Source organism: Parambassis ranga, chromosome 10, assembly GCF_900634625.1.
Source record: "Parambassis ranga chromosome 10, fParRan2.1, whole genome shotgun sequence".
NCBI lineage: Eukaryota > Metazoa > Chordata > Actinopteri > Ambassidae > Parambassis > Parambassis ranga.
Window position 1 is genome coordinate 9,026,711 of NC_041031.1, and position 23,395 is coordinate 9,050,105.

At 40.9% G+C, this 23,395-nt stretch overlaps 1 protein-coding gene across 2 annotated transcripts in view; it reads right to left on the minus strand.

Moving 5' to 3' along the window:
• Positions 1-23,395, minus strand: part of unc5a (unc-5 netrin receptor A) — a 114,513-nt gene that overhangs the window by 33,095 nt on the left and 58,023 nt on the right. For both annotated transcript variants that reach the window (XM_028415686.1, XM_028415685.1), the window contains exons 3-5: positions 4,972-5,115; positions 3,294-3,397; positions 1,883-2,063 (exon numbers count right to left, since the gene is read on the minus strand). In XM_028415686.1, coding sequence (XP_028271487.1) covers positions 1,883-2,063; positions 3,294-3,397; positions 4,972-5,115 — 429 coding nt within the window. The remainder of the gene's footprint in view (positions 1-1,882; positions 2,064-3,293; positions 3,398-4,971; positions 5,116-23,395) is intronic.

A 23,395-nucleotide genomic window follows, 5' to 3' on the forward strand; every position in this document is an offset into this window, starting at 1 on the left:
TTAAATGTTCAGACCCCCTCCAGGGTTCTCACTGTTTGGACTAAAAATTATCCTTAAAAAGAAATTCAATTACTCCAGAGATTGTTAAATACTGATTAGATGATTTTATTGATTAACCAATAAACTGTATAAAATGAAAATCATGTACTGAAGGCTTTTTCCTATTCTCTGTTGATATGTATCCCCTTTGTTATATGAGAACACTGTTACATTAATATTATAAATAAATCATGTTCGTGTTGGAATTACAGCCTAAAATCCAAATGAGGTTCTTAACATTTTCGGCCAACAAAGGCTGAAAAAAGCAGCATAACGGTGATCTTAAGTGGTAATTAATATTCAACCTGTAGAGAACTGCATTACTCATCTTACATTTTAAGTGAACAATTTCCTCTTTTTTCAGCTTTATGCCCCTTATGCCACATCTTTTTTTTTAGGGTGTGTTCAGATTTGACAGTTTTAGTTGGATAAAATGAATGTGGGTGTGATCAATGTGTTAATGTGGTTTATTGTGTGTGTTAATGCTGCAATCCAAACCATGGTGTGCATCAAGCAAGTGGACCAAAGCTAACACATGATCGTGGAGTAGCAGTCCAAATGAACAGAATGTAAACGTGACATGGACCAAAAGACTTCTAATGGAAGCAAAAACAGGACCCAACACTGTGTGTGATTTAAAAACATAAAAAAACATAGCAAGCATACTGTATCAAAATGAGCAGAGGGCCATCATGGAGCAATGTGTAAGTTAATTAGTATATTTTAAGTACAGTGAGAAAAATCCAATGAGCTGATTTAGCCTAGCTCAACTATAATTTCTGCTTTGATCCAAAACAAATAGTGTAAACACACCCACTGGATGTGTGTATATATATATATATATATATATATATATATATATATATATATATATATATATATATATATATATATATATATATATATATATATATATATATATATCTTTTAATTTAATTGGTCAATTCATGTTTTTTATTGTCTTCTTCCTTAACACTGTAAAAGGATTTAATTGCACCCTCATTAATGTCTACACACACTCTGCATACCGTATGTTTTTTTTTTAATGACAAAGAAATGATTTTCTTTCTTCACAGCACATCGTAGTGTCATCATATTCTGGCAACGTCAACAAAAACAGATTCTGTATCAGATGTGGTGCCAGATTTAAGATTCCTTATTCACAAATTTGTTTCCATGAATCATTCCCACGTGGTTCCTATTGCCTGTTTGCATGAAGCAGAGAATAAGACAGGCTGTAATATATGCAGAACTTTTGTAGTGCCAGTACCCATGGAGCACTCTGTGATAGAAAAAAATGCTGTTTCTCTGCATTTTAATAAAGGTCAGTCTGCTTATCAAGCCAAGTCATTATTTACAGTTTGCTGTTAATTCAATTTCTCTTCTCATAACTGGATCCACTACAGAGGAGGAGGAAGATGGCAGCCTCCACATCACAGACTGCCAGCTTTAGCAGAATGGCTGCCAGTATCATTTTATGTTTTAGTTATGTTAATTAAAGTGCAGTACACTACTATCTCTTTATGTAGTTATTTATGACCATATACTGTAATACATTGCCTGCTGACCAAAGCAAGTTGTCTCCTTATGTCTCACATATGTACCACTGTGTGTTGTCCTTAACAAACCCTGAAAGTAACAGTGCGGCCATCTGACCCAGGTATCTTCCATGCAAGAGAGCATGCAGAAGTTGTGCAAATGTGGGATAAGGGAAGCAACATGCAAGCTTAAAATGAGTCAGCTGCTTCTACCTTTGTACATCTGGGAACTCAATCATACCCAGACCTGCTATTAGCCTCTGCGTACACAGCTCTGACATCTGTTGAAAGACTTTATCACCTACCATAGACCAGGACCGTGGCAGAGGTACTTTTGCGGCGAGCAACAATGTTTTTGGCCACGCAGGTGTAGTTGCCTGTGTCCGCCAGCCGCGCTTTTTTGATGACGAGATTATGGTCAGCTGTGATGAAAAAATTGGGGTCACCCGCTGGGTCGATCACATCCTCGTTCCTCTGCCACTCCACCTGAAAAATATATTTCAGCGCTTCAAAATTCACCGAAACTCGACACAAACACCCTGCAGCCACCAACATTCAGCTCTTCGGTGGCCAGACGTACTGTGGATGAGCGATGTCTACACGGACAGGAAACGCAGTCAGGTACCTCTTTTCTGATGCAATCAAACAAACAAAAAGGAAGAGCTCGGTGTGGCGCTGAGAATTCATTGATTTATACACCCTACTGATTTTAAAATTTATTCACTTTTCATGGTGAGAATGCAGCCTTTATTTTGTAGCTGCTGGATATCTGTGTAGCTGTTGGTGGTCTGTGAGCAGAAGCTGGTCATGCTATGTGTAGTTTCTGTGCCCTCTCGGAGAAGCCAAAACTGATGTTATTCTTTTTTGTGGTGTACTCTCAGATTAGCTTGCTTGTTTTCTTGCTCTCACTTGACCTTGTGCTGTCTTGAGAGAAACGCTGTATGGCTGCATTGTTGTTGGTATTACTGCCAGTTGTGATACCACATATAATTGGGCTTTCTTCCTCTTGCTCGCTATCCCTGTTTTCTCCTGTGGTGACTTTTGCTCTGATGTTCTTTTCTGCCGAACTGTGGTCGGCACCTTCCTTCCCATTTCACAAACTGTCCTTACACTGTCGAGCTGTGATTGGCCGGTCGGCTGTTTCTGGTCTCTATGCTGTCTGAGTGGCTGGCCTAAGCTCCACTTGTGTTGTTATTAGAGCAGTTAGTGCCTATCTGGGACCCAGAGGATGCAGCACATGAGGTGAAGCAGCTGGCCCCAGTTTGGTCCTCTAAACACAGATGTACACCGCCGAGAGATGTGGGTAGAGAAAGAGAGACAGACAAATAGAGAGAGAGAGAGAGAGAGTATGAGAGAAATGAGCAGAACAAGAGTATATGAGAGATACAGTGCATGGAGAGACTGAGACCCATTAATTATGGATAGGCCTTTAGAGATGCCAAACGGGGAGCAAAGCCTCCAAGCCTATCCTGACTGATGTGATGAGTCGATGTGATATACGGCTTCTCAGAGATGTAAGAGAGATAATAAATCAATAGTGTGGAATAATTAGAGGTGTAATTTATCCGTACATGGTTGTCTGTTCCCTGGTTTAGTGCAGAGAGATGCAGGAGAGCTAACTCTGATGCACGTTTATGCTCTTTGTCCTCATGGTAAGGAAAGGGTAAATGGATGCTAGATGTGGGCCTATAAATATCTTCCGTATTCGTGTCTCACCTCAGCTTGTGGCACTCCCTCGGGGGGATGGCAGCGCAGTAACACCTCCTGGTCCAGCGCCACCTCCTTACCCTGAGGCTCCTCCTCAAAGTTCTTTCGCAGGTCTTTTAGAAAAAGAAATAAAGACCAGACATGTAACCAGTTAGAATATTTGTAGAAGCTTGTGAGATTTGAAAAGAAATTCTTGGCCTGGTGGCGTCTCTAAATTTCCCACTCTTGAAATGTCCGCCCATGGCCTCACTGAGCATGTCACACTCTAGTTGGCCTCTAAGCCACAGTGGGATCGGTGGCACCAACCATGTTGCTTATTACAGGCTGCCTGGCTGGTTCAGAGATGCTTGTCTGCTGCCAGAGGGGCCCGGCATCAAGCAAAAGCAATTGCATTACCCCTCACTCCCACCCACTCTCCTCTTGCCGGCATCCGCCAGCCTCCAGCTTCCATCTGTATGACGGCTTGGAGCAGCCACACGAAAACAAAGCCCTGAGGCGCCTGGACAAGAGCTCCTGCAAGCCTGGCTGACTGCATAGGGCTTCACATTACGTCTCATTGAGTACTCTTACTGTTGCACAAACTCCTACAATATATTTGTCTGTAAGCCCCAACTGTGAATTACACAGGTAAAACTGGCAATGCTTATTTCTCGTAGGGAGAATAAATGCAGGCCTATTTGTTAAGACAATCTGTACAGGCAGTTGATAGCTGCAGGCTTGGCACAAATTTGATGTGTTCATCCCAGGTTTTGAGTCCAAATGAAGCAGCATATTATGGTACTGAGGGTGTGGCTGAGAGGCCCAAGTGAATTCCATTAAACAGTTGTTAAGCCTGTCCTGAGCAATCACACTGAGAGAAACATTTAGACAAGCAGGGAGTTTCATGACATTCAATTTAATTAAAGCCGATACAATGGGACTGGAGGAGGCTATAACACGGGAGGCTCAAATGTATGTGAGCATATATGGGTGTGCATGTTCGTATAGTGAATATGTGTGTGTCCTCATCTTACATCTATCTGACTTTGGTGAGCTCTCAAACAATGATGGATAATGAATGTGTGTTTTCAAAACGTCTGGCGGTTTAGAGACGGTGCCGCGCTCGACTGTAGTCTGGAGTAATACATATTTATTATGTGGGAATTAATAGGCAGAATGCTTTAAAATGCTCAAATGTAAAATGGCTTCTTCTAATAAAGCTTTTGCGGCTGCGACGGGGGATGTGTCTGTGTTCCCCAGACAGATTTATGATTGCAGCACAGCAATAAATTTCAAATCTGTTTTTATTCCAGTTACTTTCATAGGGATCATTGCTGATATACTGTATCTGCTGAAAAATATGCTCATGAATACTCAAATTTAGTGTTCCACTTTTTTTCAGGACTCCCTTCAAGCAGACGCATTACCCTGTCGTTCTCCGTGCCAGGGTCTGATATTTTGTTCTGGTAAGTAGAATCACAGTACGATGATTGAACTAAATTATAATCACTGTAATACACTGCGGTGCAACAGATCATAAAGGTCTCTGGGCTAATTGTTAAATGAAAGTTAGTCCTTCCCTAACCACCCAAAGAAAAAAAAAAGAATCTTGCTAATTACCTCTCATTACATACTGACATGCAATAAAATAAGCACCTTGTTAGGCAGCCTTTGGATCTGCAAGCGTTCATTTTTAAAGAGAACTCACAAGCGATCCTGATGTAAGCTTTTTGGCTCTTCTGGGTTCCAGTGGTGCTCCAGGCGACGCACTGACACCAATACTCATCCAGACCGAAGATCTTCTCCACCTGCTGTCTGGTGATGTCAATCGTCACCTGCATGACTGGCAGTGCTGCAAAACAAGCATGGGAATAACAAGTCAAAATGGTGGAGCACAATGAGTGAATGAGCGCAGGTTTTCATCCTCTTCAGCTCAGCAGCGAAGAGTTAAATGACCATATATATTTCTCAACAGAGACACAGAAAAGGATCTGAAGCCTTAAGAGCACTTTGTACCTTTGACTAAACCAGCAAAGTAATTAAAAAAAAGCCAGGCAGACTAAACAAGCAGAGAACCATTATCATATATAAACAGAGTGCTTGTTAACTGAGGAAAATGAGAAGAGAGCCTCACAGCTATCCTCGCTGTAATTCGGAGGGCGTTAAAGCAGCAACAATCGGAAAGGAACAAGGAAGCATTAAACAAACGAAAAATACTGAGTATCACCGGCTTCTCTATTATTAAACCCACTGGGGGTGAGGGGGTGGGGGGGTCTGCTACAACAATGTTGATACAAGTGATGCTCCTTTAATGTAATAGAGGGCACAACAGCATTAATGCTTTTCTGGAAGAGAGTGAAGATAAACCCTTCTTTAAACAAAGCAGGATTCAGATGAAATCCATTCTGCTAAACCACCCAAACATATTCGTATATCTGTGGAGCAATCTTTCATTTTATCTTCATTTGACCTTGTTTGTTTTTTTTATTGTATATTAATCCATGATCTTGACTCTGTCTTGGAGTGAGGAACATTTTCCAGGCATGACACATCTGTCAGGAGTGGCATGTACAGTACAGGCTTCAACTACCATTTACATAAAAGCACTCTGTGACACTCTAACACTCCCCTTGCACACTTGATCTTTGCCTGCAATGATCATTTGCAGCTCCAGACTGCAGACTTGACAAAGTGGCACCTATCACGGCATCACACCTTTACAGCAATTACAGTAACAGGGTATTCATCAAACCAAAAATTGGGGATTTTTTCCCTCCTGTAAACATTTTGAGGCAAACTGCACATGCTCTGTGGAGGCCTGTGCACGAGTGCAGACTGGCCCAGCGGTGACACGAGCTGTCGGGGAGGAAAGTGGAGTGGCTCCATCGCTGGCGGCCACACACAGTGATAAGTAGCTGTTAGGGTCACTGGCAGACTCCCATGTATTAGTGTCTAAATGTGGGAGATTTTGCTATATGTGATCACTGTAAGTGTGAGAACACGTGTGGTAATTCCAGGCCTGAAGAAACACTCCGAGCATCAACAACACCCCATGCTGAGTGCAATGTGCTTCTCACGGTTAATTTCAAAAGTAGGAAATTGTTTCCACTGGCTTTAATACTTCTGCCAAAAACTGTCAAAAAGTTTGATTCTGTCTGTCACTTTCTGAAGTCCAGCATCTGTTAGGACTGAGAGCATGTGTGTGTGTGTGCAGTGAGAGTGTTTGGCACAGGCTGAGAGAGCACCTAAAAGCTAAAACAAATGGTTCAAGTAATAAAATGGGCACACCAGAGAACAGACAAATGGAGCAGAAGAAACCTCTATTTTTCCTTGAAGTCAGCGGTGCTGCAGCTTTTGGCCTTAAAACAAAAAACTAAATCACACATTTATGCACTGACAAAAAGAACAACAAAGTTTTTTATATGGCGTCCAGGTAGAGTGCTTATACCTGTAGTTAGGATTCTGTATATTCTCAATAAACAGTCAGCCACAGTAACACTGGCAATAAATAATAACTGTGTGGTTCACACAGGATGCCAAAATGTGGTGCGATATGTCAGTTCTGGTGTGAGCAGTGGCTGGGCTGTTCACACCAGAAGAGGTGATGTTTATCATGGGGGAATGACCTCATGAATTTATAATGCAAAGGTTTTTATGTGTTCCAGGATAACAACCATACTTGTATGTCCATTTCTGTAGTGCCTAGAGTAATATGCTTTTATTGAGGTAAACAGTGAATCAAGCTATATGTCCGTTTGTCTGTTTTAATGCCTGCTTACACACATTAGATGAGTACATGGAAAAAGTACCTTATATTAAATACACTAACAGCATAAACCATATCTATTAAATAGACATATAATATATCATGTTGGGGAGGGGTCAGAGGATTGTCAAGTACTGAAGGGACTTTTCATTTTATTCATAATCGGACCATTTAAATATACACATATAGGCCTGGTGAGCATGGTTAAATGCTAGTTACTAGCTGCTGTAAAACAAAAACAAGAGATGGTGATGGTCTGTTATAGCAGCAAGTAGCAACAGTTTGCCACTCAGATTTATATTAATTCAATTCAATTCAGTTTATATAGCGCATTTTACAATTAGAAATTGTCTCAAAGCACTTCACAGAGAGAGACCCAGAGCCTGAACCCTCTTAAGAGCACTGTGGCAAGGAAAAACTCCCTTTTAACAGGTGTATTAATGTATTAATATTGGTTATATGATCAGTCACAGACAGGCAAAAGGTTTTTTTATACACTAGGAAAAAATAACTTAATAACTTGAAAAAAATGTGTTTTTGTGTGTACTTGTTATTTAGTGTTAGAAAAATGAATACAATCTATGGAATGCACATTATATATGGATATATGACAGTAACAACAGCACAGTTGCAAGATACAAGCGGGATATGAAGCCTGCCCTACAACCTGAAAGTTAAATGAAGGTAAGTTCAGAGAAATCCTCACAGACTCGGATATGAAGAATGGGATCATCTGACGGCCTGGATTCAAATGAGCTTACAGAAGTTTATGTGCACAGTAGTCCTTGAAAAAAAATTATATTTGACTACATACATTTGAAATCTGGCATTAAGCAGCGTTCAGTGCTCAGTGTGGCTCTGCTTACAGTAGCAATGCATTTGATTAATGCAAGCCTCCCTTAGACTCCGAGGGTGAAAGGAATAAAGATCCGTATGGAGATGCAAAGCATGAACAATAGCAACCTGAGGTGAGAAATCCTAAGAAGAGCAATTTGAAGCTCTGGTTGCCAGGGTAATTGCATTCTGTTTCCTTATCTCTTCCTGTTGCCATAATTACCTGCTTTCTGTGTCTGACACCTTCCAGTAACACTGCTGTGAGTCACTCTGTCCAATTTCACTCCAATTAATAAGTAGGACAAAATAATCTCATCACTTTGTGAGCAAAATGCGACTGTAATTTTAAAGCAGTTCTCAATAATGGGACAGGCTGCTGTTTATGGTTGTTTTCCAAAGCCATTAGGGTGACTGTGAGTCAAACACAACTTCATGAACGTCACTCAGGTATGACGACACAAAATATTGATTCATGGAAACACGTCCTTCAGTAAATGGAGCTTCAACACACTTAGGACACAATTTTATTAATATTGATTTATAATGGTGTGCTTAGCTGCCTCCGAGGTGTTAGGAACTAGGAGAAAAAAGGAAATTTACACTTCCTATCCTGAAGATACAGAGCATGCCCATAACATCCCTGTTAAATGATAATTAAAACATGACATGATTCCCTCGCCCCCTGGTTTGATCTGCAGCCCATTTATAAATGAGCTCGTATCCCCAACCTCGGTAAAATTACTGTGAAAACTTTTAAGGCCGATTATGTGATTGACACCATATGAATCTTTGGCTCACAGCTGGAACCCTGGTGATTTTTTTTTATTAAAGCGCAATGGGGTAACTCAGTAGGCTGTGGTTAACTATAATTCTTGTTACACTATGAGGAATTGAGCGTGCCTACAGAGCAGTCATTTTTTTTTAATTTACAAAATCTCTGACAAGGTTCATAATAGTAAACGTGAGTGCACTCATTCTTTCTACTTTTTATGGTTTTATTTATTGCATCATATGTATTTGGTAATATTATTTATTAGACACACCTTAAGGTTTATTATAGTCAGTATTTGAAATGAAATATCTGAATTGATGAAGCTCCTTGAAGGAGCAGTGAAATATGTTGAAGGAACTCTAACAGGTCCAGTTGCTCTGCTTCAAGCTATTAAATGAAAAGTGATTTGGATGACTGACAATCTTTAGATATTTGAAAATAATCAGTGTTGTAGTTTTAGGCATTAAAGCCATGCTCTATTGTAGTTGCATACAAACACACATTGCTGTGTTACTTATACAATTGCAGACCTCAAGAGCTGATCAACACTCATTACAACAGTTGATAATGCACATTGTGACCTACTAATAGGTAGGAATGAACCCTACTACCCATAATTAGGAGTTAGTAAATATGCTAATTTGGCTGCTGGAGCTGCCAAATGTTTGTAGAGAGCAGATCAACCCAAAACCTGTCTGGTTTTTCAATGTAGATTACACCCATGGTGTCCTGTAAGTTTGTTCATCTGAACACAGAGAAGTCTGGTAATTAACAAACTTGTGTAAAGCAGAGAGAGCATGCAGAAGTTCAACTAAAAACTGGAATCTATTAAAGCATCCCAGCCATTAGAGACACCAAAGAAAACTCTCTGTTTTGCCTGAAGAGTTTCATGAAGTTGAAAAAAAAAGAAAAAGTAACGAATGGGGGGAAAAAAGAGCTTGTGAGAGATGCAGAGTGGCTGAGTTCATGAATAAACTGACCTTAGTATTGTATAAAGGAGCTTGTTGCAAAGTCTTCGGGCAATAGAGTACATTACAAGCTATTACTGGAACCAGTGGCGCACTCATAAGCACAAAGGAGGAGCCCATATTTACACTGTGTTTTATTCTAATCTGTGGCAACATTATTTACACATGAATTCCAATTCAAATGTGCAAGGAGAGGAGTAACAGTAACAAAAGGGAAGGGGTCAGACTGTGAGAGCACCGACATCTTTCTCTGAATGTGTGTGTATGTGTATGGGTAGGATGAATCTCCCCCTGAGCCAACATCGGCTCAACACACACAGGGTAAACATCATTGGACTCAATCCCGGGTGAGTCGATATTGGGCTTGTCTGAGTGCAGGACTTTATTTTTCTTTCCCTCACTCTTGTTTTCGCAGGCTCTGACCTCAATTCCATAGGGGTCATTTGCTTATCAAAGGCAAGGACTGGAACTCGCAGGTCCTGAGTGTGTGTTCATTGTGACCAAGGAAATTCAATTAGATGGCCTCCCTGCTGTGTGTGAGGCTGGGATTCATCAGTGGATATAGGAGGATTAGGCTTGGTGACTCTGCATCAGGGGAATGCACCATTTCAACAGAGAGAGTTCACAATGGTTGAGGGGAGACATCACAGATGAACGCTTTTAAGAATGCACTGTCTGCACATCCTGGCAACCCGTCAAAGCGTACTCTAAAGTGTTCCATTTCCTCCCGTGGTTCTTCTTTGTACCAGATGGCATCAGTATCATCAGTGACGCCACAAGTGTCCAAAACTTCCTTTCAAGGAACCAACAATGTGCTCTTCCAAAGACCAATTTACCTCTCCTACATGAAAGAAAAGAAAGCCTGACACCTGACACCGAGCCAGGTTGTCAGAAATAAAAGACATCATTGCCTGCATCAGCCAAAGAGCCTGTCAAATATCAGCCAAACAACACAGATGCACAACAAACCTAGTCAGTATTTCCATGTGTAAATAATCCCAAATTAACCCCAGGTCACAGAGCCAAGGGCATAGTGCCTTATCATCAAGTCTTCCAACTTCTATTATCATGTAAAGCAGTGCAGTGATGGGTGGCCCATGCTAGCTGACGAGGAGAGCTGAGAATGGCGGGTGGTGCCATGAGCGTCTGTCTCCTAACAAGGATAACGTGGCCTTCTGAGTGACGCATGGCTCTATTATACAGCAAGAGAGACGGGGGAGACAGGAGGGAGGGAGAGGGAGAGGCAAAAAGAAGCACTGAGTTCACAAGGAACACACCAGGACCTTCCATTCAGGGATGTTGGTGAGGTTGCGACTTAAGTCAGTGGGACAGTGTTCTGGGTCAAGGCTCTGCCTGCGGTTATGACTGGCTTTTCAAGAGCTTCTTTTGATTGAGCTGTCCATTTTCCACAATGAATGCACACTGCAAGGCCCCTGCTGATGCCCTGAATGTCGTTACAGATTATTCATGGCTGACAAACAGGCAAGCAGGTAGTGCTCCAATCAATCCGACTAGGCTCGGTCCAATGCCACTCCAAGGAGACTTAGGTGGAGCCTCAGCATATATATATATATATATATATATATATATATATAAATAAAAATTGTGCAAGACAAGATTACGCTTTCTGAAAACAGCACCTTTAGACAGACTTTAAAAAATAATTATCGCTATATTATTTAATATAGCTTATTTAGTTATTTATTAACATTTTTGGCATCAGATTTAGAGCTGAAGTCATGAATCTTATTACACCCAGAGCATGGATTTTCAATGGAAAGGTCACATAAAGTAGAAAATCTGACTCCACCCCTTTGCACATACACCCTTTATGCTCAGCAGGAGCCTTAATAAGAAAGCACACATATTGTTTTCGACCACCGAGTTTCCAGCTTTCATACTTTGATGGAGTAGCTGCTCAGATTTTAACGTGTAAAAAGCATTCAGTCAAACATCTAACTTCACTATGTATCCATACAACAAGCAGGAGAAGAAGTTTTTTGGACCAAAAAAAAAAAAAAGCCAAACAATGTAACAGGAAACACTCCGTCTCTGTTAATGATCACACTGTCGCTACGGGCGACACTCGTCCTGTCCAGTCCAACCTGAACACCACCAGATTTGCTCCCTCTCCTGGATCCTGTATTACAGCCAGAGCTGCCAATTGACAGAGCCCTGGAGGTTCGACTTGATACATAATGTTAGCTGCTTTGTTCATGCAGTGACACCTGCTAAAATCACATGCCATTGATAAGCTTTTGGTTCAAACACAGGAAACTGAGAAAAAGTTTTGAGGTCAGATCACAGGCTGGTTTCACATTGTTTAGTCTTCTATAGCCTCAGTGACTACTCAGTTTTGACACATTCATAAAATAAATTATTTTTTTACTCTAAAGATGGCTGTCAGCTCTGAATGGCTTACTGCAGTTTTCTCTACTGTACCAAAACCAGACTACAATATGCATCTGCTGGGATGAGACTGAAATGATTTGAGCCCAACAGATATAATGCTGCACGGACGCTGCAGGCCTGCAGTGAGACGTTCACTCGTTATGAAATGTTACTGCCATATTTGTCAGTTACACACAAAATGTCACAATAATGCACAGCGTAGGATAAAAGGCGCTCAAGTTGTGTTTTTACTGGCACAGGTGTTCACAGGTTTGTAATGTGATAATGAATTGGTTTACAAAACAGCAGAACTGGTTTTCTGTGTCAACAAGCAGAGGTGTCATACGGCCGTCATTAACACTGTGTTTACATCCAGATATAGCTGCCATACAAAAGCTACAGTGATTACATCAAAATTTAAATTTCAATTATTGATTTACACTTGTCCCTTTACAATTAGTCTGACTCACCTTTACACACACACACACAGAGGCAGAACTGTGATTTACCTCAGTGCCCTTTACCAAAGTGCCCCTGTTGTAATTACTCTCCATCCAATATCCTGACCCTGATGATTGGCAAGAGTAGAATGTTCTAGATGCCACAGACTTCAGGCTGGGAGTGACTGGGACCTGCTCCTTTATCTCCCACACACACCTTGTCCTGCCGTAAATGAGAACACGTTGGAGGTGAAGGCCTTGAGCACTTTGCTTCTACTTCCATTACATTTTGCAGAGTGGGAAGATCTGATAGAACGTACCCACATGAAAGCAGTGATAATTTGCTTGGGCTAACATGTTTCTCTCCCCCCCCTTGTCTGACATGGCCTTGGGCGCTGAAGTAAATAAGGAATGCTGCTTCAGGTAAGCCAGCCTGGTTCCCATCTGGCTGCCGAGTTCTCTGTGCCATACAAATTGCATTAAGGTTCTCCCCTCCCTCCTCGTGATCGTTTGGTCCCTCTTGGGCCTTTGGCCGGCAGTGTTGTCTGAGCTAGAAGGCAGAGGTTTTTGGTAATCCAATGAAGGTGTGTAGGCGAATGTAAATATGGCGCTCAACAACAAACAGCATTCAGTAAACAGCCTGGGGGAGCACGGAGGGTACAAAAATCTTTCTACAAAACTCCTATATTTTTCCTACATTTATCAGGTACAAAGAAGTTCTTATTTATTGTTGTCATACAGTATTTATGGTTAATGACTCAAATTTCAACTAAACAAACATGTTTGTATTCTTTTAAACATTTCTGTGTTCATAGTTTGTTCCAACTACACACCACACTGACAACATTAAGACACAAGCAGCAGCAATATTGAAATTGTTATATTTAAGTAATTTATTTATATTTTTGCATAATTTCAGATTAAATTAAAACAAAAAAAGGAAACTGTATTTCATTATTGTGCTACCTAACAGAATGTCATTAGAATTATGCAAATGTATACAGTAATGCGATACAATACTGTATTATATTATTCACTACACACACAGAGGGCTGCAGATACTGAAATGCAGCAGTGCTGCTCATGCTGTCAGTTTACCTCAATGTCTAAGTTTGAGATTTATTCATTTTGACTTTTCATTTAACAGAAAGGAGCCTTTTAACGTTCCTGATTGTAATTTCTGATTGAGAGAAACTGCAAATAGTACCCTTTAACCTCCTAGTTGCAATTAGTATCTTATTTATAACTGGCATAATTTGCAGACTTAATATTAACACATTTGCAACTATTTGCAATTCTATTCTAACTAAATAACCTATTGATGATAGCATCTGATTAATTCCCAACACCTTGCATGAGGGAGAAAAAAAATACTCATCAATATCAAATGTTTGCAACATTGATACTCTACAATAACTTCAGGTATTGTCTTTTGCATTGTGACTTCTACTGAAGTGTAGGAGGTCACAGGAGGTTGTGACAATGCAATATATAACAATAAATGACCTTCAATTCACAACACAAACCAAAGGTCTTGCCTTATTATTAGATTATTGCAAAAAGGAAGAAAAGCTGTCTACATGTAAGATCAAAGGCGGACAGCACACACATCTTTTCACTTCTTACAGTAGGAAACACAGCAATGATGGCTGCATTCCACTCTGGAGAGATGCTGCCTTTGTGAGTGCAGGTCCTTACTGGGACACTTAATGAAACGGAGTCATCAGGTATTTTCTGTTATCTGTTAGCAGTAGCAGTATGTAACACAGTGTCAACAAAGGGCAGCGATGCTGATACATAACTGTGATGTGTCAGAAACAGTGTATGGGATGAAGTCTGCACCATGACGCCAGAGCAGCAGCTGAAATAGGGTGTCTCAAATAAAAGTATAAACAGATGATGTATTTTTGGATGAAAAATGAAGCCTAAAATAAATTTAAAGTCCTTGTTTTGTTGCCTGAAGACATTGTAAATTCAAGGAAAAACACTGTATATATAACGGTATATTCTCTTGTGTAAGAAATGGAAGTTACAACTTAAACTAAAACAGAAATGTTTACAGCCTCGGTGTAAACTGTTCAAATCCCCCATCTCTGCCAGCAGCAGCACCAACACGGACCATGTTGTTGAGTCCAGAATCAACTATAATGTGACGCATGAGGGGATGAAGTGCTGCAGACGGAGCACGGATTGAGCCTTTTAAATATTAATTTCTTTGTTCAAATATGACTATTAATTATTGATACAGTAGATGCAAGACAGAGAAGTGTGGACTTTATAAATAACCTGAGGCTGAAAATTGAGAAAATGGGGTGAAAGCAGCTTACAGAGCGGATTCCTCGGCTTGTTTGAAATTCAGCAGATGTTAGTGTTTGGATTATTAAGCACACATGCAGCACAGATGCATAAAGGTACTTAAATGAAGCAGATTGAATGTTATGATGAAATGATTTGAAATCAATGCAAAAGCCCTCAGAAATCAAATTAGTCCACACCGTCAAGGTAACAAGGCAGCAAGATTTGGAACCTTTAGGGGTCAAAAGTGTGAAAGGATGTACTTTAACCAAACCCTGTCTGAGAAATTCTGACAAAAACAAAATGTAGCTCTTATAACTAAGGGTACCCCATGGAAATTAATCACGCAGAGAAGTCCTGGCCCTCCATCCTCATTGAGGCAAAAAAGGTTGTGAAAAGACATCTTGCATTTATAATTGTAGAGCTTTCGTTGTAAAAATAATGTTTTAAACAGCAGGTAAACAACTAAAAGTGATCAAACCGATGACATCCCAAAAGATACTGAGCATCATGTAACACAACATGGCGTCACTTGTTTCCTAAACATCTCTTTTGTACTTAAATAACCTTTCAGTATACAACTGTTGCAGAATGTAAACTGATTAAATCTGCCCTTTTGATGGCTCTCTAAATACATGTTGCTCCGAGACCTCTTGGAAAAAAAGAAAATATCTTCAGAAAACAAACTCACAGTCTAAATCAACACGGATGAATTATTCATCTGAGTCACAAAATCCTCAGGATTGCTTCCTGATGGCTCCCAGACTTCAGCTCCTGTTGTTGTCTGTATGCCTCATTGAACACCTGCTCCGATGAAAAGGTTTCTTCAAACATGTGTGCTGTTTCCTCTGCCACTGCCTTTGTGTGTGTGTGTTGATGTTCAATGCACTGACCACTAATACAGAATCCAGAAGTGTTACATGTGAAAGTAAATGCTGATAATGAACTTGGGTTTTTATTTCTTGCAACGTGAGGCGGCCTGCTTGTTTTTCACCCCCCTGAGCCAGCAGCCTGTGTGCAGTCCATCTACTGCAGGTTTACTCCATTCTTTGAAGTAAATGCATTCTGAAAGTACAATGACTAAACAGGTTTAGATGCCTTTCTGCAGCATCCCACCTGCATTTCACTTTGTGACAATTCCAGAGTAAATGTTTCCTCCTTTTTCATATTTTACACTGCGCTCCTTCTTCCTTCACAGCATAAAATAGTCCTTTCACTATACAGCAGAGCTATCCTACACCCAGGACACCCTGCAGCTTTTAGTTTCAAAAGAAGGCGAACAGTGAGTTGATGTTTGTTTGAGCACTGTGTAAAATACCTATAGTGAAAATCTCCTTAGGGCCAAACACACAAAGCATTAACTGTCAGCCACCGAGTTCCTCTGCCTATCAAAAATCTCCAAGGACTATTTAGCTGTCAGCTCCCTCACTGCACCTCCCAGCTCCACTATTTTTAAACGAATATGAGCAGAGCAGGTGTTGATTGACACCACAAACTCCCACTCTGTCTCCCTCTGTCATTCCAAGGGATGTGGAGGTACGTTGAAAGATAAAATTACATTAGGGTAAAAAAGCTGGCATGAAGAAAAAAAAACAAACAAACAATTATTGCTGATAATCAAACGGCAGGGAGGACGTTTACTGGCTGGTCTTGGCTCCCGTCTGAATTCTGGTGTTTTGTTTGTTTGTTTTAATTTTTTCCCCCCATTTTGAGGCACATTGTGGAATCTAAGCACATTTGCAACTTTGGCCTCTATTTGCTCAGCACAAGGGAAAGTACAAGTGGTCTGGCAAAATGCATGTGCTGCAGCATACAGAGCACAGTTTATTCAGATGTCTTGGTGCGGGCACGGAAAGCTCAGACTTACAGTTAGACGGATCAGAGCCAATATTTCTGTGCAGCTCTGAGAAGATAACTGCTTTTTTACAAAGGTGCCGTGTGCCTTTGTAAATGTGTTTTAAATGCATTTAGAAACTTATCTTTCCTGCTGCTAAACTAACACACTCCAAATTATGTGGCAGAACAGAACCAGTGGAGTCCTATCATTAAAACACGAGGCATTTATCTTAATCACACTGACTTTTAAAGACTCTGATGTGCAAATAACACGGCACGCAGCTAACGCAGAGCTTGAAGAACTATATTGATAACATTTCTGTATTTTACCAGTTGATGTAAATAAATAACATGAAAGAAAGAACTGCTGAATGCATTCCAACTGCCAGCAAAGGCACAGCTTTTGTGCGACTGACAAATGTGAAATTACTTTAGAGAAAGCAAAGTGCAGAACTGACGTGAGATATGTTTTGGTGGGAGGACAAAGGCTGTGTGTGTGGGAGATTGGAACGGCAGCGTTGTTGTTTGACAAATGGTAATTATCTTTTTCCCCCCCACTTTTGTTCCACTAATTGCAGTTAATTTTGAAATTCATTATTCCTGCATGTCAAGTCTAACTTCAGAAGGAACACACCCTACACTGTCTACCCAAAATTTCCAAATAGAGAAAAAAACAAAAAATACAACATGCACAAAGTTGAAACCTAAAAGTCTATTGTTGAGATCAGTCAGCACAGCTGGTTAGTTTTTAATTCTGTCTGCCTCGCTTTAATCCCACTGCTCCAAACACACTTGAAGTAGTCTCAAGGCCAGAAACACACAGACTTCAATTAAATCCACTTTGACGCCCTTCTCACTCTGAGGTGTGTTGCGCTCGCTTTGAAAAAGGTCCACCTCCACGCACATAAACACGCACACACCAGGGCTGACCTGCCTGAGAAGTCGGATATAGAACACGCTGGCAGATGTGTCACGGGAACAATTCACCTTGCCATCTGTTTTTCGGTGCTTCACTGCCAAATCCTTCCCTCTCCGTCCCGCAATCAAGGACAGGATGAAATACAAGTCCCATTATGGGGAAGCAGCTAATAATGCATTATCAATTAGTCCCTTTGGCTACTGATCGATGCTTAGCAGGTGGTACAAGGCCATTTCCTTCATTTAGGACTATATTGTCCTCTTCCCCCCTGATTCTCTTATTTCCTTCTGTTCATTAGATCCTGGCTCACAGACTATCAGGTTTTGCTTAAATTGCAGCAAGACTGCTCTTCATTCCATTAAAGATCATGTTTAATCAGTGCTGAGAGGCCCCTCTGCCATTAGCACGAGTCCTGTCCTGAATTCACCCGAATTTTATGACTGCAACAAAATGACAGCCGACTTCCTTCAAATAAATGTCATCCATGTAAAGAGACCTGGTCTCCGGTAAAGGTAAAGGCATTTATCAGCGCCCATGTTGTTGACCTATACAGATGTGAAAGAGAAAAGTAGGAAAAAAAAATGTGTAATACAGGAAGAGAGAGGTAGAAGTTGGTGTGAGAGCGGTGATTGGCTGAAATAATACCACAGATAAGTATAGTGGTATTAAAATAAAGGTTACAGATCATTTGGGCTAAGCCTAGCTTATCTCCCTCTTAGATCAGAAATTAAATATGTCATCTCATTGCAATTCAGGATCAAGTCAATCAGGAAAAACATATTTTATACAAATGAATCCTCGCTGGTTTGCAGACTGGGGTTAGCCCTGGGGTGCCATAACACATTATTAGTTCTATTCGGAAAGTGATAGATGGCTTTAAAGATTTACTGACTGCGTCATATGCGGTATTTAGACTTAAAGGATTGACAAAGGACAGAAGCTGATGCTGACAAACCATCAGGTTATAGCAGGGGTTATATTTCCTTCTCCTATTTGGCATAAAAAGTGATTTTACTTCATTAATAATATTGTGAACTATTTCATTAGGTACAAGGCAAATGTGGGCCGTCTGATAATTTCCTCCATCATCTTCCGTGTTCATTGTAGAAACCTTGTCACCATCCGGTTCAATCAACAGAGAAAATATAATCTCCCATCTTTATAAGGCAGTTGCTGAGGTTTATTGAAATAGGAATGTGAAATGCATGTATTTTCCACCTGAGAGGGTTTGCTGCTGGGGTGACAATGCGAAGCGTGGATCAAAATCGTTTCCATCAATGCTGGCAGATGAAATGCAAACACAATCAAATCAGTCTGGCCCATACAACAAGCCTGCGCTCAAATGCCAATCTCCCTTCTCCTCATCATGTGTCTGATGAGAAATCATAGTGTGGGAGAATCTCCTAATCTATGCAAACACACTGTCAGCATTGATTTGTTCGAAGGGGATATGTCTTTATTAGGACTCGCCAGACGTCTCCTCTCTGTGACCTGGGAGAAGACACAGAGCTGTCCGGGCCTTCGGAAGCAGTCACAGCCATAACAATTGAGATAAGTTACTGAGGACAGGTAATGAGAACCGATAGACTCGAGCATGGATCGATATCGGACATTGAAACCAAGAGAGGAAGGACAAATTGTGACATCTCTTTCCTTCTCTATGTTGAAAGGGGTGTGTGTAGCATGGGGTCCAAAGTGTTCACACAAAGGTATGAGGTGTAACTGTAACTGAACAGTACACACAGCCGGCTTTTGTCTTTCCAGCACTGAATCAGTTTCAATAAACAGACCCGTCTGATGATGGCAGAGGTCACGACTGTGGAGAGTTACCCACATGTCATGTTTTCTAGCTCCTCAGCTTTGAATACGGAAGCAGTCTGACTGAGGGATGTCTGCACTTCAGACCTGCCTCAGTTATTAATTTAAACACTTCCAGTTACTTTGACAGTTGTCTGAGCCTGCTGGGACTGAACTCAGATGGAGCTGGCTGAATATTGCCTCTGCTGTGCACGGCCAAACCCAGTTCAGACACAGCCACGTACAGTATCTGATATTACTTCAGCCCTGATATGCAGCATGAAGGTGAGGAGATGATTGATCATGGCTTCGGCTCTCTTTGATCACCCTCATTTCACATTTGATATTTTTTTAGTAACAAAAGCAGACACAAAAGTCATTAGGACTGCGGGAATCCCTTGATGTTCCCTTTGTGGATATCACAGCAGACAATACATTCGAGTACAGTGGTGTTTGGACATGCATTTTCAAACAGGCAGTCTAATCTGACCAATGATATGTTTGCTTATATTTATAACACAGTGTCATAAGGTGCACAAAGGTTTTGTCATTTTTCCGTTCATTTTTAGCAGGAGGACGGTCCGTTTAGCTAATTACAAATCAATGCTATAGAAAGTGTGCACTCTGTTCTGGCCTTGATTACATGCATGCAAATGAGACACAGGAACATTTACTGCACTGCTGTAGGTTATCAATTAATGTCACTTTTGCTCTCTGCGCCTCAGAAAAGGTGATTTAAATCAGATTTTCTTCAAAAAACATGTATAAATCTAGCCCCCAATTTATGCCGAGAAGCTGATTGAAATCAGCGCTTTTGAAACCTTTTCCAAATATATAATAACATATTCGTTAATGAGTAATGTATTCCCAGTTACAATTCTGCAACTTAGTCCTACAGTCTGTTTATGTCTATCCCTTAACATGTCACTGGCAGCCTGTCTGCTTATTTGTGCATAATAAAAACTGCATGTGTGTCTCATTGTCAATGGACCACACAGCCATTAAACACTGGAAAATAAAAATCACACATCTCCAGAAGTGACCAGATCAGTTTGAACATGCTTAGCGATAAGACAATAACTCAAGAGCTTGGGTGATCACATGGACACCCTATATTTAAATCTCTGTCCTAATTAACAGAGAGAAAACATTGATTGTGCTGGTTGCAGAGCACAGCCAGAAGCAATCTCTCAGAGCGGTGTGTTATTTTGGTGATATTTCTCTGTTCCACTAGGTATAAATTGTCAATCAATTTTCTCAACTTGGATATTTCTCCCAACTCCTTACTCTCCCTCCTTAAGGCATGATGTTGATATCAGGCAGCTTCTGGTGTGACAGAAGTCCTGGTTGCTTGGCAACAGGTATGAGTTAAGAGTCCAGTGTGACTGTGACGACCAGGGTGAGAGGACAGCCTGTACTGCACGCACACACACACACTCAGCTTTGTCACAGTTGGATGTGTGCACCTCACATGTTTCCTGCAGGAAGGGGGATTAGACAGGACCATTTGTAAACTCCTCAGGGCAGTGGTGACATTAAACAGCACAAGTGTTTGAGAGATCGATGAGGGAGCAGCTGTATCGCTGGACAGGCACATGTCCTTCATAACTGCACTGCTCCACATGTGAAACACCCATCATCAAAGGCAGTGGAACCATAGACTGATATGGAGAGCCACAAGGAAGACTCAGATCTTCACAGAGTTTCTAAAGACAGAGCTTCTCCAGGGGTCTGCAGCACCCAGCACCACAGATTTGTTTCATAGACAAATAAATGCCGGCTATAACGGCTCATAACCACATGGCAAATGGTCCATCATCATTAAACATTGGCAGAGCAACGTTGCATTAGTAATGTGATGTCCCCATAAACTCAGCAGTTTATGGGGCACGTCATGTTCTTTAACTATTGGCAAAACACGATTCATATACGCCAAATCAAAGTTAGGGAACAGACAAACTCAATGTCACCCAGTTTGTCTGCATTAAACCCAGTGATTGCAACATCATACACCAGGGTTACTCCTTTGGATCAGTTTCTTCACATGTACTGTTTGAACATGCCAGAAATCAAATGTTTCTGCATGTGTTACTCTAAAGGTGGAGCGAAAACTGGAAGGAGACATGACTTTGTAGGAAAATGAAGATGAAAGTGCACATTTTCAGACAATCTCTCCGCAGAGGCATTGATAGAGTTGTACAGATGAAGTGTCAAAAAAACAGAGAGAAGAAGAATGTCAGAATAAGAGTAAACAGCCTTTCAACTGCACAACTCACCCTTCAGTAAAGTAGTGGTTTTAGAAAATTGCAAATAGTTGACTACATACACATCTACTATCCAACAAGAAGGAAGTTACAAACTGTTCTTGACCATTCATCCATACACATACATAATGTCCATTCATACTAGCACCATGTTCAGCTGATAAGGCTACTGTTGTCTTCTGCACACATACATGACAAAATTTGACTGCACAACCACTGCCAACGTGAAAAAACTAAATCAGTAGCACCTATTATCCATCACACGCAGGTGTGGCTCATGTGTGTGTTATCACCTGAAAGGGGAGTGACAAATCAGCAGCGAACCATTAGGCCCAAGCAGGAAGCAAACATGACGCTTTAGTATTTCCAAATTCTCTTTCTGCCCCTTAAATGTGAGTCTGTGGCTCTTAAAATGCAAGGATGGTGTAGAAAGAAAAAAAGCATGAATGTAACAAAGGTATTTTAGAAATCAAACCACGTATGTGTGGATGAATAGAAACCCAGTGATATGCATTCATGGTAGAGAAATCTGCACTCTGGGAAAAATATCCATGGGAACATCAAGTTTCTTTAATCCTCTACATCCATCAAATGGTCTGTTCACAACTACAACTGTTGAAATCTGTAATTTGTAACTCCACAAAACTGAGAGTACAACTGTTAATGAGGAAAAACAGATCACATTTTATCACTGTTGACTCACTAACACTCTCTTCCTAATGCTGCAAATCCACAAACGCTCCCTTGTGTGCACACTTCCATTCTCAAAGCAGAACTACAATTAACTTTTCATACTCTTTTATTGCTTTTATTTACCAGAGCCTGATGCCAGAATGACTCCGGCATCCAAAACGGCGCCTCACACGCAAGATAAAACAATCCAAACAAACGTCTGTGTGTGTGTGTGTGTGACAGCGAGACTTGTGGGGTATGACATCAAGAGCTATAAACATGACGCGAGGTGCATTCAGTTGCTTTCCCTTGCAGTCAACAGTGACACAAACAGTGTGGAAATACAGCATATTTCTAGTGTCTTCCAACTCCTGCAAGTACAAGGAGAGCACTCAAATCCCCCACTGGGTGTTAAAGACACACATGGAAGAGAATATAAAGTTTTGTTTTATATAAAATAGCAGCACAGGAAAGTCAGTATGTATACCTATCAAAGCCTCAGTATGGGAGCATATCGGCAGAAATCTTCACCTGGAGCGTCAGGTAGAATCGGCGCTTAAGAGTGAGACGTAACGGTGACATTTTAAGACCATCTGCATGTTAATTTAAAACCCAGTACACAGAAGAATGAAATGTTAACACCGCGAGTTCTTTATCCTAAAACAAAGAGGCAGCGTGTGCCCCTGAATTGATGCATTTCCCCTCAGATTTCCCTGCTTTCTTTTCATATTTGTGTGCGTCTGTGAATGCTCTCATTCAGAATCGGACTGCCTGCTCCTGTTTAAGTTGTTGCCTATTATCCTATTTTTAATCATGTGTGTCTTATGCATATCTACAAGTACAAGTCTGAGCATGCATTTTCATGTGCGTGTGCCTGTATGTGTGTGTGTTCCCACTCACCCAGAAAAACCTGTCATTTACACATTTCTCATTCCCAATCAGTTGTCAGGCTGTGAAAGGGTGGTTCGAATTTGCAAATCGCTGCTGAATCACACCACATCAGTGTCATACATGTTTATGACACTGATGGCGGAGGCGGGGGAGTGCAGCACAACAGAGAGAAAAACAAACAGGTCTCCAAGGTGATCGGGAAGATTTCTGAGACCGAAACCAATGCGCTTATTATGAGACTGGCAGGCTAAATAGGCTGGAGGATGAGCCAAGAGCCTGATGGAGCA